Source organism: Halichoerus grypus, chromosome 5, assembly GCF_964656455.1.
Source record: "Halichoerus grypus chromosome 5, mHalGry1.hap1.1, whole genome shotgun sequence".
In the NCBI taxonomy this organism is placed as follows: domain Eukaryota; kingdom Metazoa; phylum Chordata; class Mammalia; order Carnivora; family Phocidae; genus Halichoerus; species Halichoerus grypus.
The window spans coordinates 11,432,090-11,447,538 of NC_135716.1; the positions used below are offsets into that span (position 1 = coordinate 11,432,090).

General features: G+C 43.2%; 1 protein-coding gene across 7 annotated transcripts in view; it reads left to right on the forward strand.

The window, feature by feature from the left end:
- ASAP1 (ArfGAP with SH3 domain, ankyrin repeat and PH domain 1) overlaps positions 1–15,449 on the forward strand; it is a 353,659-nt gene that overhangs the window by 211,233 nt on the left and 126,977 nt on the right. For all 7 annotated transcript variants that reach the window (XR_013447676.1, XR_013447675.1, XM_078072001.1 and 4 more), the window contains exon 5: positions 6,427–6,572. Coding sequence is in view for 5 of the 7 variants with exons in the window: in XM_078072001.1 (XP_077928127.1) it covers positions 6,427–6,572 (146 nt within the window). In the remaining 2 variants the exon portion in view is untranslated. The remainder of the gene's footprint in view (positions 1–6,426; positions 6,573–15,449) is intronic.

A 15,449-nucleotide genomic window follows, 5' to 3' on the forward strand; every position in this document is an offset into this window, starting at 1 on the left:
TAGTCACCTGACCAGAGTCACATGATAGAGGCTAGAGCTAAGACCTAGATTTTCAGGTCCCTCGATCACTTGCCGTCTGGCTTAAAAATAGCGGACTTCTAGGGGTTCCCGCACTTAACCAAGCATAAGGGTGAAGAACACGGGCTCTACAGTGCCTGTCATCAGCACTTAGCTAGGTGACCTTGGGCGGCCTGCTCTACCCCCTAAACCAGTCCCTGCATCTGGAAAATGGGGAGAAGAATAGCACACCATCCTGAGCATCAAATGAAGTAGTGCAGGGCAAAAGCACAGTTCCCGGCCCATTAAGTAATCAAAAATGTAACTGCAATTAATTGTTCTTGTAATTATTATTAACAATTTATTACCACTGTTATAATTATTATGTCATTGTCATTATTGAGGAACAGGAGGTCTGCCTTAGTCCGCTTTGTTTCTTAGTGTTTATCATATAGTAAACCCCAAATGGGTGTTTGTGGCATGTGTCGTGGCATCCTTTACAGTGTTCACTGGGTCTGTCCATGGAAAAGGATGGGTTTGGAATCACATGAGGCTGGGTTCCAATGCGGATTCACCAGCGATTTTCACTTCTTATCTATAAAACATTGCCCTGAAGGAGTTTTAGGACATTCAGTGTGATGTATCCCACTACTCAGTCGGTGCCAAATAAGGAGCAGCCGTGATTACAGCGACAGAATCAACAGGCCAGTTGGGAAGTTTTGTGAAAGTTTCCCAGTTTGATAAGGCCTAGCACAGGGTGAGAATTAGGCAAACATCCGTCAGAGAAAGGCCTGTTTACTATTTGCTGTGGTTCTGAAAATTCTAAGTAGGGCCTCATTGGAGGAATATGCAAGACATTTTTAAAGAACATTGTTTTGTTGTAAGATTTTTATTTGAGAGAGAGAGAGCATGAGAGAGAGAGAGAGCACGAGCAGGGGGGAGGAGGGGTAAAAGGAGAGAGAGAAGCAGACTCCTCGCAGAGCAGGGAGCCCGATGTGGACTCGATCCCAGGACCTTGGGATCGTGACCTGAGCCGAAGGTAAACGCTTTACTGACTGAGCCACCCAAGTGCCCCATTTTTAAAGAATATTATTTAAAATATATATATATTGAATTTTAATGTATTCTCAGGGCACATGTTACTACCAGCCCCTCGGAACGTATGCTCTTAGGGCTGTCCCTGACTTGGGAGTATTGCTGGAAGCCTCTGCCCCTGGCGTGAGGATGCCAGGCTGACTGCACTGCAGTGGCCTCTGATGGGCAGCCTGCTGCTGTCATCACTGTTTTCCTCGTCATAAATATTTACTCAGCTTATCGTGCACCATGCACTTGGCATGCAGTAAATTAATCTCCATAATACCTCTGTGAGGTAGATACCATTGTTATGTCCATTTTACAGCTGGGGAAGATGAGGCTTAGGAAGGTAAGTTACTTGACCAAAACACCACACAGGTTTAGTGATAGGCCTGGGATTTGATCTCAGATCTTTCTCACTTTGGGATGTGGGAGAGAGTCCCCAGCTCTGAGATCTTAAAAAAGCCTAAGAGTAAAATCCCTTATTTAGGAGCGGTGTGACCTCGGACACGTTTTTGCATCTAAATAATGAGAATGAGGGGCGCCTGGGTGGCTTAGTCGTTAAGCGTCTGCCTTTGGCTCAGGTCATGGTCCCAGGGTCCTGGGATCGAGCCCGCATCGGGCTCCCTGCTCAGCGGGAAGCCTGCTTCTCCCTCGCCCGCTCCCCCTGCTTGCGTTCCCTCTCTCGCTGTGTCTCTCTCTGTCAAATAAATAAATAAGTAATCTTAAAAAAAAAAAATTAAATAATGAGAATGATAACAGTACTTACCTTCCAGTCCTGTTAATAAGAGTGAATGAAGCAATGGACGTGAAGTGCTTAGTGCAGTGACTGGTGTACCCTGAGTACTCGACAAGCTAGCTGTTATCACTATCATTATTGAAATAGTAAATCACTGCTTTGGTATTGCTGTGGGGCTTAAATGTTGAAATGTATATAAAGGCCTTTTCAAGCTGCATGGAACATCTTAGGTGATTAGTATACGTTAGTCATCACCCCAAAGAAATGCCAGCAGTTGAAATCCTAAATGGCCCTTTCTGGTTCGGCTGGTAAAACTATATTATTTTGTCCTTTTTTCAGAACTGAAAGCTAGCTCTTGGAATTGTCTTACATTCTGCAACAATACCATGAATGCCAGAAATTCCCTACAGATATTCGAAAAGCATGAATCTCCATAATGGCTGGATCAGATTTCTCTCTTTCCTTGTTCTTTTCTTTTATCCAGTCTCCGTCCTCCGCTGCTTTCCCCAGCGCCCACTTTACCAACTTCCCAAAAGTCTGCCAGCACTTGGGTAGACCGAGGATCCTAAAACAGAGCTTATTCTGTTCTCTGGAAGGTCCTGATCAGGCCATTTTCTGCCTCATCAGCCCTCCTATTCAGTTACACCTGTGTCTGTGACAGTGTTCCCCACCAAAGCCCTGTATTTCTCTCTTCTTCCCTAAACCCCTGAATTTACCTTTTGTTTATCTGCTTGCTGCACTCGTCCCTCAGCCTCTGCCCTCGTTCTGTCCTCCACCAGAACCCCGTCTCTCTGCCCTCTCCCTCTGCACCTGCCGAAAACCGGCTTGGTAAGCCCTTCACTCCGTACAAAGGGATGCATGCCTTTACAGAATTTCGCTAGTGAATTGTCACTGTTAGATTTGTTATATATGTTAAAAAAAAACTTAAAACATGAGACATATGTTCCTGTGCTGTTTGATTTTAAATATGTCTCCCTGATTTATAACAATCCCGGCTCTAGAGGTAATAGTGACTGATCTTTTTGGAGGCAGGTGCTACGTGCCAGGTACTGTTCTAAGCACCTTACAGTTAATCCCCATAATCTCTGCCCTCAGCAGGATTATTAGTACTGTCCCCGGGTACACCTCACTAGACTATGATTTTTAAGATGTATCTGTACTGGGAAATTTCACACATACATACATATGTTCGATTAACATACACACACATACTTATGCACATAAATTTATGTGTTGACCGTATGGTTGTTCTTTTATGGAATTAGCAAAACATACAGGACCCGTGACCTCACCTGTACTTCCTTACCAGTCTCCCCTTCCACCTCTCTCACGTCACATTTGATGTTCCACCTTCCCGTTAAGCCTCATTCTTCCTTGCAGGGTTCTGGTGAGGGTTAAATATGATGCTGTAAAAAGCATTTGGGTCCAAGAAGGTTCTCGACAAATGCCAGTTCTCCATTCCTGAGGCCTGTCTCTGCCTGAGCCAAGTCTGTCTTGTTTTTTGAGGAGTCCGTCATCTCTGATAGACTACGAGCTTCTCGTAATTCTTTCTAAACTCTGCATGCCATTCCAAACTCAGGAGAGTGGTTTTGTCTAGGGAGGGAGGGAAGAGATCAGAATTGGGGGAGAGAGGAAGCATTCTGTGGCACTTTATTTTTTAAACTGGTTGGTGGGTACATGAGTGTTCTGTTAATCTGAAGATTATGATCTATGTCTTCTGAAATATTTTCTAATTCTGAGCAAACAAACAAAAATCCTCTATGCTTGTGTTTTACTAGAGACACTTCTTTGAACGCAGTTGAACAGGCAGCTGAATTGCCTTTTTGCTGGCCTCCAAAAGCAGAAGAGGGTGTCGGGTCTGGTGCGATTCTCTGGGGTGAGGTGAGGCTGTTTGGCCTCAGACAAAAGGTATCAGGGTTAACTCCAGTTTATGAGGAGACCAGACACGTGCATCCTGTCTGTCGAGCTGATGTGGCCTTTCTTTTGTGTGTTTCTGAGCTGCTTCCCTCCGTTACTTGGGCACTAACCAGAGCTGCATTTTATCTTTTTTAATATCTCAGGCTGAAATGCTGACATCCACTGTAGGCATCATGAATTTTTGATGCGGTGATGATTGGAAGGCTGCTGGGCCTCACTTCATTTCGCTGGAGCGCTGTGACACGTTTCCTTCAGTGCATTGACTTCCTTCTTGGGCCGCGCCCCCGTGCGGACTCACGGTTGGTTCCGTGAGGGCCCCTGGCTGCCGGGCAGTCATTGAGAGTGTGTTTGAGAATGCAGTACTTTAGATTTTTCTCTCAATTATTCAGCAATCTAGGAGGTTTAAGAAGGGAATGCTTCTGAAATTCCTGAAAAGGAAATCAACAAATCGAAGTCAACAGATATTTATGGAGCCCTCACTCCTTAAGCGCAGCTCATGGAAAAACAACAAACACAGTGGTATTAGTTGGGTAGGGACACGGAGATGAGCTAGAGGTAATCCCTGCCTCTCGTGGTCTGGTGGCAAGGAAAGATCTGAACTTAAACAAATGTGATGTGGTGGAAAATACTGCAAAATAGGTGCAGAGAATTATAGGCAAGGAAGGATCATTGCCAACTAAGGGAAGGCTTTCTAAAGAGGTATTGAAGGAAGCCTTTAGAGAGATGATTTTGCTAGATGTGATATTGTTAGGTACTTACCGTTCATTTATTCGTTCAGTGAATATTATGCCTCTCCTGGGGGCCTGCATACAAATCCGTGCCTCCCTGTCCTCCACCACGAAGGAAGAGAGAAGTGGGGAGTCCAGGTATCTGAAATGCCTCCCCGAGGAAGTGGTGTACCTTGGCTCCAATCATACTTCCTTGCTCGTGTGTATCACGTTCCATGCCTGCTTCCCTTAAGGGTGTAGAGATGTACGGTGCTGCCTCCCAGAGCCTGCAAGGATGGGGCACCTGGGTTTCTGTTACAAGTGCTGACATCTGAAAGAAGAGTCACAGATCTGATGCATAATTTAACAGAATCACACTAGATGCTGTCTTGATAGTAGCCTGTAGGTGAGCAAGAACTGCAATAAAGAGACTTTTGTAGGAAGCTTTTGCAGTGGTCAAGGTAAGAAATGATGTTAGATAGGGTTGATCCCCGTGGGGTAGTGAGAAGTTGTCAGATTTTGGTTGTATTTTCAAGGTAAAGGCAATAAATAGGATTTGCCAATGGGCTGCATCTGGGATATGAGAAAGAGAAAAATCAGTGTGACTTTGATGGGTTTCAGCCTGAATGACTACAAGAATGTATTTGCCATTAGCTGATCAAGATACAAGGGTCTGCAGAAAAAGAGGGTTGGGGGCAGAGCATTAAGGGTTTGCTTTTAGCATGTTGAGATGAGAGTTATTGGGCATCCCAGTGGAGATATTGAATAGCAGTTGATACAGAAGTCTGTGTTTCAGGGGTGGGGTCTGGGCTGGGGCTATCAGTTTGGGAGTTGTCAGCTGATAGAAGCTATCCAAAACCACAGACTAGGTGAGATGCAGAGAGTGAGCATTCATAGAGAAGAAGAAAGGCCCTGGGCTCTCCAACATGAGGAGGTCAGGGAGATGGAGATCCAGCAAAGACATTGGAAAGGAGCAGACATGAGATAGGAGGACAGTCAAGAGAGTATGGTATCCTGGAAGTCAAGTAGAGAAAGTGTTTCAGGGAGGTGGGAGCTGTTATTTATGGAACACTCGCTCTTTTGAGAAACTTTGGATACTTTATATCAGCTCATCAGCACCCCAATCATGTCAGATAGTATTAGTCTCATTTTACAGATTGGAAAACCAAAGCTCAGAGTGAGGAAATTTATTAATGCCTCTGATGGGCCATAAAAGTTAAAAAACTGGTAAGTTAGCAAGCTTATAGGTGGTGAACTTCAAACTTCAAACATAAATCCGTCTGATCCATGCCTGCACAATTTGCACCAAGAGATTGTATGTGAAAAAAAAATTTTAAAAAACGCTGTTCCTCAGACCTGAGGCTTAGAATTAAAGGAAATTAAGTTGAGTTGCAGAGAAAGAAACATGTTAGAACCCATGGATTCTTCTTTTGCATTTCAAGATAGATTTTTTATTTTTAAGATTTTATTTATTTATTTGAGAGAGAGAATGCGTGTGTGAGTGGGGGAGAGGGGTAGAGGGAGAAGGAGAAGCAGGCTCCCCACTGAGCAGGGAGCCCAGCTCGGGGCTCGATCCCAGGACCCTGAGATCATGGCCTGAGCCGAAGGCAGACACTTAACCGAATCAGCCACCCAGGTGCCCCAAGGTTGATTTTCTAAAGAGAATTTTCTCCTCGTTCCCTGATCATCATAGTTTCTTAATGGAAACACAGTGTGCTTTAAAATGTGATGATAATTTGACCCTCATCTGTGGGGTCCATGGATTAACTGGGATGTAGGTGAACTGAACACTATAGAAGAAGAACGGGAAATCTCCTTTAATAGAGTGGGTGAAGACATTCAGTGCCCCGCTGACCACCTCTGGACATGTTCAATGAATAATTGATGCAGTTTCTCTTTGCTTTCCTTTTAAGAGTTTCTAGTGATCAATCAGGGTTCAAAATAACTCGTCATTGTGGCAAATGATAGCTCAGACTCCTCTCTCTTTTTTAGAGCACGTACAAAATGAAGAAAACTATGCACAAGTTCTTGACAAGTTTGGAAGTAATTTTTTAAGTCGAGACAACCCAGATCTTGGCACCGCTTTTGTCAAGTTTTCTACTCTTACAAAGGAACTGTCCACGCTGCTGAAAAATCTGGTAAGCCATGGCATAAGGGATTTTTTTTTTTTTAATTTACAGCCTGACCAAAGTGCAATAAGAAGATAAAGAGAACAATCTAATAATCTCCCCAACCCCCGGTCCTGGGGGTGAAAAATTTTTAAAAAAAATTTAAAAGTCTCAGGTATGGAGTCACATATATATATATTAAAAAAAAAAAAATACCATTGTAAAATTCCTAGATCCAGCTCATAGCGGGGGTTAGATTTCTTGAATCAGAGAAACTGGTTAACCTGAATTCTCTTGCACATTCTGCCGCTATTTCAGTTTGGGTTTTGTTTCAGATAGCTTTTAGCAACTGTTGCTTTTTAATTAGTTGAAAGAGGGATGATGATTTCTGTGTCAAACATACTCTGGAAGTATACACTGCAAGTGTGACACCTCACTTGTATGAAGACGAGCACGCGTCTTGGTCCCTGCTTTACAGATAACGAACCTTCCCAGTTCCTCACATCCTTTTAACCCCCTACCGAGAAAAAGATTTTGAGATTGGGGGAATCCATGGTTACAGAAGGTGATGACAAGAAGAATCCCTAAAAATCTGGGACAGGAGAGGTGCTGACCCCAGGAGGCAGACACAGAGCTGAGGGTGGGGCAGTCTCTGCGGTGGGCACTGGCGTCTGGATTCCCGCCCTCACACCCTGTTGGCACTGAGAAGGTTCATTCTGGGTAGCGCTACCACCCACACTTTTCTTATGCATTAAATTAAGCAAGTCTCTCTTCTCCAAAGTCCCAAGAGATAGAGGTACAGGGAGGTTGAATGGTGCCGAGGAAAACTATATCATACTTTTCCTCGTCTCTTTCCTGAGGAACAGGAGCTGGTTCTTCCTCTCCCCCAGGCTCTCAGGATGACACCTTTGCCTCCTTTAAGAACTCAAGCTCAAGATGCCCTGACCTGGGTCAGTTTCTGTTGGATAGGCTTCTCTGGCCTTATAGGAGAATCTTGTCACAGATCTGGTTGATAGAGATGCTTACCTTGCAGACGGGTACACAGTATTGGAAAAATGAAGATGGCCTTTCCGTAGTGTATTAACCTGGATATTTGACCAGTCAGAATATCCTCTTTTTTTTTCCTGTCGTACTAGATAAATACATGCACGTGTCTGTCTTCCTCACAGCTTAATTCTAATTTGTGGTTTAATGCCATTGAATTAGTCTCACATAGTGACAGCTAATCGTAAAACAAAGGTTGAGAATAGAAATATGTCTTATTTTCAAAAACTTCAGAAAGGGTAATTTTGAACTTAGGACCAACATGTTCCTACACTTTGGGGTTTATTTGACAAATCCATGGTATCTCCATAAATTTTGGGAGTCGTTAAATCTCTTATATTCAGAAGAGGGCCCTCATTTCTCCTTCCTCTGGGTACTGCCTGTCTCTGCTGATGGCATTGCTCAAAGGCTATGTGGTGGGAAGAAAGGAAGTGAAACAGGACTCCGACTATTCACTTGGGTAATAACTGGTAGCAGACTTGCACAGGGAGGAAGTTCTGTTTTCCCCCGAGTTAGGTGTTTTCACAGGGATATCTTGCTAACCTTTAGTTTCCGGGATGCCAGATGTATTTGGCTTTAGTTGAGATTCATCACTTGCATGTTTCCTGGACCAATCCATTCCTACACTCCCCTCCACTGTGGGTCCCTGCGCACAGTGCATGTCGGCCCCACAAGGCAGCGGTCAGTCGGGCATCATTCATCGTCTGTATTTGCTTACCCAGTAATACATTTGCTGACTGCCCTACAGAAACCACTGATACTTATTGAACACTTTGATGAACCTGGCAATGTGCATGTGTAGATTTCTTATTCAGCACCTTACAACAATCCTGTGGTTATTATACCTTCAATCCAGATGAGAAAGTTGAGGCACATTATTTAACTTGTCCAGGTACATTGTTAGTAAGTAGACATGTGACTGAGTCCACTGTCTCTACCACCCTACTCTGTAATACTGCCTCTGTCATCTGCCTTGGTGGGTTCAGTGTTCAAGCTGATAGTGGGGTTAGACCTAGGTATTAGGAAACACACCTTGATGGTTGTGTTTCCCCAGCGAGAAATGCTGATCTCACTGGTCCCCTAAACTTACTCCAAGCTGCAGGCCCTCTTCTTCCCTGTCTACTCTCCTTTAAGGGTTAGAAGTCTAAGAAAGATCTAATAGAAATTACTAGAAGGCCCAATTCATTTAATTAAAAAAACAAAAACAAACATGTTTCCCTTTGAAGAGAGTGGTGGCGTTCTGATGAGCGAGCAGGTAGACGCATCTGTTTGTACTCTAGTTGGTTACTAAGGAAACACTCTCCTGATTGAGTAAAAAGCCAGTCCCAGGAGTTTATACAACCTGACAACAGTTTCAGCAGCTTGCTGCTTCCCTTTTTATGTTCTGCCAGGAAAGGATAGAGCAGACCCGACAGGCGGATGGGGCCAGGCCTTGCAGCCGAGAGCTCAGAGGAAGGCCCGCCCCCAGGAGGGAGAAGGTTCTGGGCCAGCTTGCAGCACCTCTAGTCCCCAGATAAGGAGCTTGTTGAAGCTTTGAGTATTTCTCAGGAGAACCCCAAAAACCCTATTCTCTTAAGCTAGTGGAGTCCGGAAACATTAAGCAATAATGGTTACAGGTGGAATTTAGGGAGTAAGATAAAAGAAGATACTTTGGCATTTTTAGCTTTTCCAAATTGTATCCTCAATCCAGCCAGCAAATACCAAATGTCTGCTGTGGCACATACTGAAAAATGTCATTTTCTAATTAAGATAGTACATATAATGGAAATATTACTTAAAATAGAGGAAAGGGTGGATTTGGGGGTCAGGTCTAGCTTTCTGCTTTTGACTAACTCTAGAAAGAGAGGAACTTTCATCGTGTTACTTATAAGTCATCCGTATTATGAGTGTATCGTGTTGAGGTATTTCTAAAAGGGTTGGTCCTGAGAAATATGACCTACTAAGTGATGGTAACTGTCTCATCGCCACGTAGATGTTTGTTTTCATTTCCTCGCGGTCAGTGATTGTGGAGGGTTGGATGATCAGCTGGGAGGAGCTGCACAGACGTTGGCGCTAACATGAGAGGGCTGAGGCTGGCTGTCCTCGCCCCGCTGACGACTGCTAACTGGCCGACGTCTGGGGACTGCAGGGAGGATCGTAGTTGTAACCATTCGCGCTGTGAGCCTCTACCAGAGTCGATGGATCACGTCAGGGTTAAAGTAACTCACCTTTCTTCCTGCTCTTCCCCTCCACATACTAGAAAACAGTTTTTGGAGAAAGTTGTTTGACCTCCTAATGGAGGATGAGGGAGGCTGGGAAGGCGGGGGGTTGGAAGCTGGGTATCCGTCACACCCGGAAGGCCAGCTCCCCGCAGAGTAGCCTCACTGCGAATGGTTGGACTTCTTCAGCGCTAGTCTCCTTATCTGTCACCTGGTAGCGTGGGACTTGACTGAGATCACAGGATTGAATCACTAAGCACAGTATTTGACATGTGGAATTTGCTTAACAAATACAAGTTTTGATTCTCTTATTTATAATTATATTTAATTTGTAATTATTATTACATCTTCTCATTTGATCTTTATGGCTACTCCCTGGGTAGAGGCAGGTATGAATAGTCCTGTTCCATTTTACAGATAAGTGCACCAAACCTCCAAAAAATAATGTGCCTGGGAAATAGTGGATTGGGGGCTTGATTCCAGGTTCCCTCACATGCACCGTTTCAGCGACACTGCCCCCCAACAGTTACAAAGTAACAGCATTCATCGCCTTTATAGATCGTGGGTGCTTACGGCCCACCTGGCTTGGCTAAAACCTGTACGGGTCGCCATCAACCCCTATTTGTGTTTAGCTTTGAAAACTCTCTCTTGTCTACTTTCTCTCTTTCATTTCCCTCATCAGTGAGTTATAATAAATTGGAAAAAGAGAGCGTATTAGCTAATAGCTCACAAACTTGTGGTCTTAGGACCCCAATCTTAAAAATGATCAAGGACACTGAAGAGTTCTTGTGCTTGTTAATGTGGAACATTTCTATTCCTACTTACTGTGTTATAATTTAAAATTGAGAAATTTTAAAGTCTCTTAATTCATTGTGTTGCAATATGCTGTTTGGTTGAAGAAGACAAAAAGTACAGCCTCATGCAGATCTATATATTGGAACGAAAGAGGAGCACTTGAAGAATTAAGGTGATTCTCAGTATTCTTTAATGCTGTATCAAAACTTGACAAGTGTTAGTTTCTTTGTAGTTAATAGCCATGTGAATCTGAAACCGTATGTGTGACAGGCTCACTTTATTCATTTTTGAGAAAATGTTTGCCAAATACCCACATCTCACTACCACAGTTAGTCAGTCTTTCAAGGGAAAAAAATGGTGTCCCGTTAAAAAGCTGATGGACAAGGGGCAGCTGGGTGGCTCAGTCAGTTAAGCATCCTACTCTTGGTTTCAGCTCAGGGTATGATCTCAGGGTCATAAGATCAAGCCCCGCGTTGGGCTCCACACTGAGCATGGAGCCTGCTTGGGATTCTCTCTCCCCCTCTTCCATCCCCCCCCCCAACTTGCACATACACACTCTCTCTCTCTAAAAAAGAAAAACTAGAGGGAAGCTGCTGACAGACAAAATCAGCTATTTTAGCTCGCAACTCAAAATACTGCGTAAGTGCTTTTTCTCACGATAACCGTCATATTTTGGTGTGCCTTGAGAGCGGCTAAGATGTACTCAGGGGTTGATATGTAAACAAATCAGTAATTTTTACTGTTTCATCATGGGCATTTTTATATGAAAATACCCTCCCCCCACCCCCCCGCACGAGCATGACCGTGAAGAATACAGTGACCTAGGTTGGTGTTGAGCAGGACGCCAGGGGCTTTACCTCCATTACTTTTGTACTGTTCGTGCTAATGTCTAAACGGTGGAAAAGTCAGATAAAATCTCAGTATTACTATGAAAGTACTTTTGACCTCGGGACCTCTAGGGGCCTGTGGACCACACCTTGAGGCCCACTGGCGTAAGAAATCACTGGCTGTGATTCCGGCCCCAGCCCTGAGTGGGTTGATAACATGGCCTGACTTAGAAGCACAGATGTCCTCACGGGGAGAATGAGGAAGAATACCTTCCGTGCCCTATGGTTTTGTGAGGATCGTCATAGCACACACGTGAGAAACTTTGTAAGCTGCAGAGTCCTTGAGTCACACGCAGCGGGCTGTTACCGTATTAATAGACTCCATTAATATTAATACTGCTGTGGCATTAATAGCCACTGCAGGAGACTTTATGTATTTTTTTTCTTATTATAAAAAGAACACATGCCTGATGGGGAAAATTTAGAATCCAAAGAGAAAATTGCAGTTTCTCTTTTATATTCTCCCTTCCCAGAAATAACCGTCATTGATATTTGGGGTTTATCTTTCTAGTCCTCTTTTCTGCACCTTTTCTCCCCCCAAGTAGATGAAATCATATGTTCTAAGCAACTTTGTATTTCACTAGATTTCATTTAGTGTTGGCATTAGAGCATTTGCCCTTCCCCTAGTTGGGACAAATTACAGATTCAGAAGCTTGAGAGGATGTGACTTTCTAAAGAATGCCCTGTGGTGGATTCATCATCCTTGGCAGTTCAGCCCTTGTCCCCATGGCAGCCTCGTCCCACCCCTGTGGTGAGAGCCCGTGCTGGGGACATCCACTTGATGGCAGCCCAGGTACTCAGGCAGGAGGAGGACCCGGGACTTACTGTCCAGTGGGACTACCCACGTACATACAAGAAGGTCTTCTGTCTTTTACTTTCTTTGTGCTTTTGACACCTTCAAGTGAAAACAACAAGTTCCATAAATGGGTGACTTTCATCAAGATAACATTGTTATTTGTATATTTTTCTGATTAAAGTCCAAGTCATCCAAAATTACAGAGAGGGAGAATGGATCAGTGGTTAACAGAGATTGGAGAAGCGGTCAGGGGCGCCTGAGGGAGTTTCTTTGTGTTGATAGAACAGTTCTCTAACTTGATTGTGGTGTGGTTGTACCGACCCATACATGTGGTAAAATATCACCGAACCATACGCAGACATACCAAAAAATGAGTGCATGCAAAACTGGTGAAATTCAAATAAGATCTATAGCCTAGCTGATCATCTTGGGCCATTGTGGCGTCCAGGTTTTGATAATGTCCTGTGTAAGCTGTTAACTTTGTAAGGTGTTACTCTTGGGGGAAGCTGGTTGAGGACACAAGGGACCTCTCTGTACCATTTTTGCAACTGTTTGTGAGTGTGTAATTTTTCCAAGATAGAAAGTTTACATAAAAGTATAAATCATCAAATTCTGGTCAGGGAGAGAGAGTGGGGGAAAATCTTGAATGATATAGCTATTGTTACATGAAAATATCAGCGTAAAACAAATGTGCCCAGCAAAACGCAAGCCCTCACTTTTCTGCTGTGCCATCAGATCTGTAATCCCACTTCCTCTGCACTTTGATAGGTTTTCTAAACCAGTCTTTATCCATGTTTTCAGTTGCTCCCTCTAGTTAAAGTCCTTTTTGTGGCCACTGTTCCCTAAACGTGAAGTGATGAGCTCTTTCCCCTCAGAAGCCAGTCTCTTTGTCACGTGTGCCTATGGCTAGGGAATGCTGCCTCTTAGTGGCGAGAAGCCAGAGAAATGTGGACATGATCTATTTTGTAGATGTCTTTAGTATGTGTATGGCCAGGTTTTAAGTGCACAGGCTTTTATGCGAAGTACCTCTCATAGCGTTTGGTTCACAGCATATATTTCGTAGATAATAGCATTTTTTAAAATTATGAGAAATGTTTCTTTAGTTGATTTACCAGTCTCTCTGAATTTGTCCTTCCTCTAGTGAAAGATGCCTTCATAATCAAAGCCAGCTCCAGATGTAACAAATTACTTGTTGAGGGGCGCCTGGGTGGCTCAGTTAAGCGTCTGCCTTCGGCTCAGGTCACGATCCCAGAGTCCTGGATCGAGCCCCTCAGCGGGGAGTCTGCTTTCCCCTCTGTCCCTCACCCCCCTCTCTCTGTCAAATAAATTTTTAAAATCTTAATTTAAAAAAAACTTACTTGTTTCTGGATTATAGACTGTTTCTTGCTTCCGTGCCTTTGTACCTTCCGTTTCTTCTATTTTTATTATCATTTAGTAGTTAACATTAATGATAAAGGCTTTCTTTACAATGCAGCTTCCTTGTTAAAGGAAAAAAGAAGAAGGAAAAGAAAGGATGATCTTTTAGAGTTTTAGTGTTTCGAAGTATTTTTGTTATTCATTTGGTTAAATATATGGAACCAAAATGATGTTCAGTCTTTTTTTATTTTAAGTCATTGCAAAGAAAGCAGTGAAGTTGTGGCTTGCTAAACACTGCTAGGTCTGCTCTCCTGCTAGCATCCCATCATTGCCTGTGATCCAGGGAGAGAAATGAAGGAGTCAACAGAGCATTGCATCCACTACTTAATCACCAAACCACAAAATGGGACGGGAAAGGAGTAACTGATGGATTGAAATAGGTTCTCAGTGGGTAAGGAAAACTATTTGAACCATACCCCCAAGACCCCCAGCGTAGGATCAGTTTTAGAAAATACATGTAAAACCTCTTTTCAAAGGAGGTGCCAAGAAGGATTCTGGTTCAGCCGGGACTGTCCACACCTTCTCTTCCCTGAGCCTTTAGACAGTTCTGTAGCTTGCATAACAGCTTCAGTCCCCTGTAACAGTTAGAGGACAGTTACTGCTTCAGAGCTGTTGAAGCAAAGGAAAAACTTCTCCAGCTGCATCGCATTTCCTGTCTGCAGTCTCTGATTGCAAGGTATGTGGTCCAGTTAAGGATTTATTTTTAATTTTTCTTTTTTTCTTCCCCCTTAAAAGAGAATAGCCAAGAAGCATGCAGGTTGGATCTCGATTTATAGCTGACAGATTATTTCTCAAGTTCTTCTTTGAAATGCTGCAAAATGTAGAGAGCATGAGTATGCTCAACAGTCAGTTGGTAGCCCCTGGATTATAGAATACGTCTTAACAACCTTATCTTTTTGCACAATGGTAATCCATAATTGGAAGGGTTTAGCATTTGATCTGCCAGACGTCCCCTCATGTCTGGGCATGCTTCACTGGCAGTTGATATTGTGAGACCTTTCATGAAATGAGATCTATCCACGTGGGTAAGAGGGAGGTTTTCTTTTCCTCTTCTCTTATAAAAGTTGTACATGTTTACTGTAAAAATTTGAGAAATACAGAAAAATTTAAATGAAATAAAGATCAGTATATAATCCCAGCTTCCATTAATACTAATAATATGCTATGTCCTTTGAAACACTTTTATAGATTTATATAAAGAGAAGTTGATAAAATTCAGAATTTTACAGATTCCAGAGTGGTGGATATGCCATATATTATATAACATCCCTTCTCCGACCCCTGTGACTTTTCAGGCAGGTCCTCGTAATTAGACACAATCTGTTTTTTGCAGTGAGACTTGTGAATATTTACCTGAAGTGAGATGAAGACTCCAAAGAGTCCCACCTCAATTCAGGTCAAAGCTTACCACCACATGAATCAGGTTAGATCAGGTGTTGCTGCTAAATGAGTTTTAGAAAAAACAAACTTGGGGCACCTGGGTGGCTCAGTCAGTTAAGCTTCCAACTCTTGGTTTCCACTCAGGTCATGATCTTGGGATCGTGAGATCGAGCCCTGCATTGGGAGCTCCGTGCTCAGTGGGGAGACTGCTTGAGATTCTCTCTCTCCCTCTCCCCACTCATGCATAATGCTCTCTCTCTAAAATAAATAAATCTTTAAAAAAATGTTTTTAAATAAATAAAACTTGTATTATACATATGCTTTGCAAACTTTATTTAAAGCCTGTTAGCTCTCTAGGACTATACAAATAAAATTGCAGAATCACTTTAAC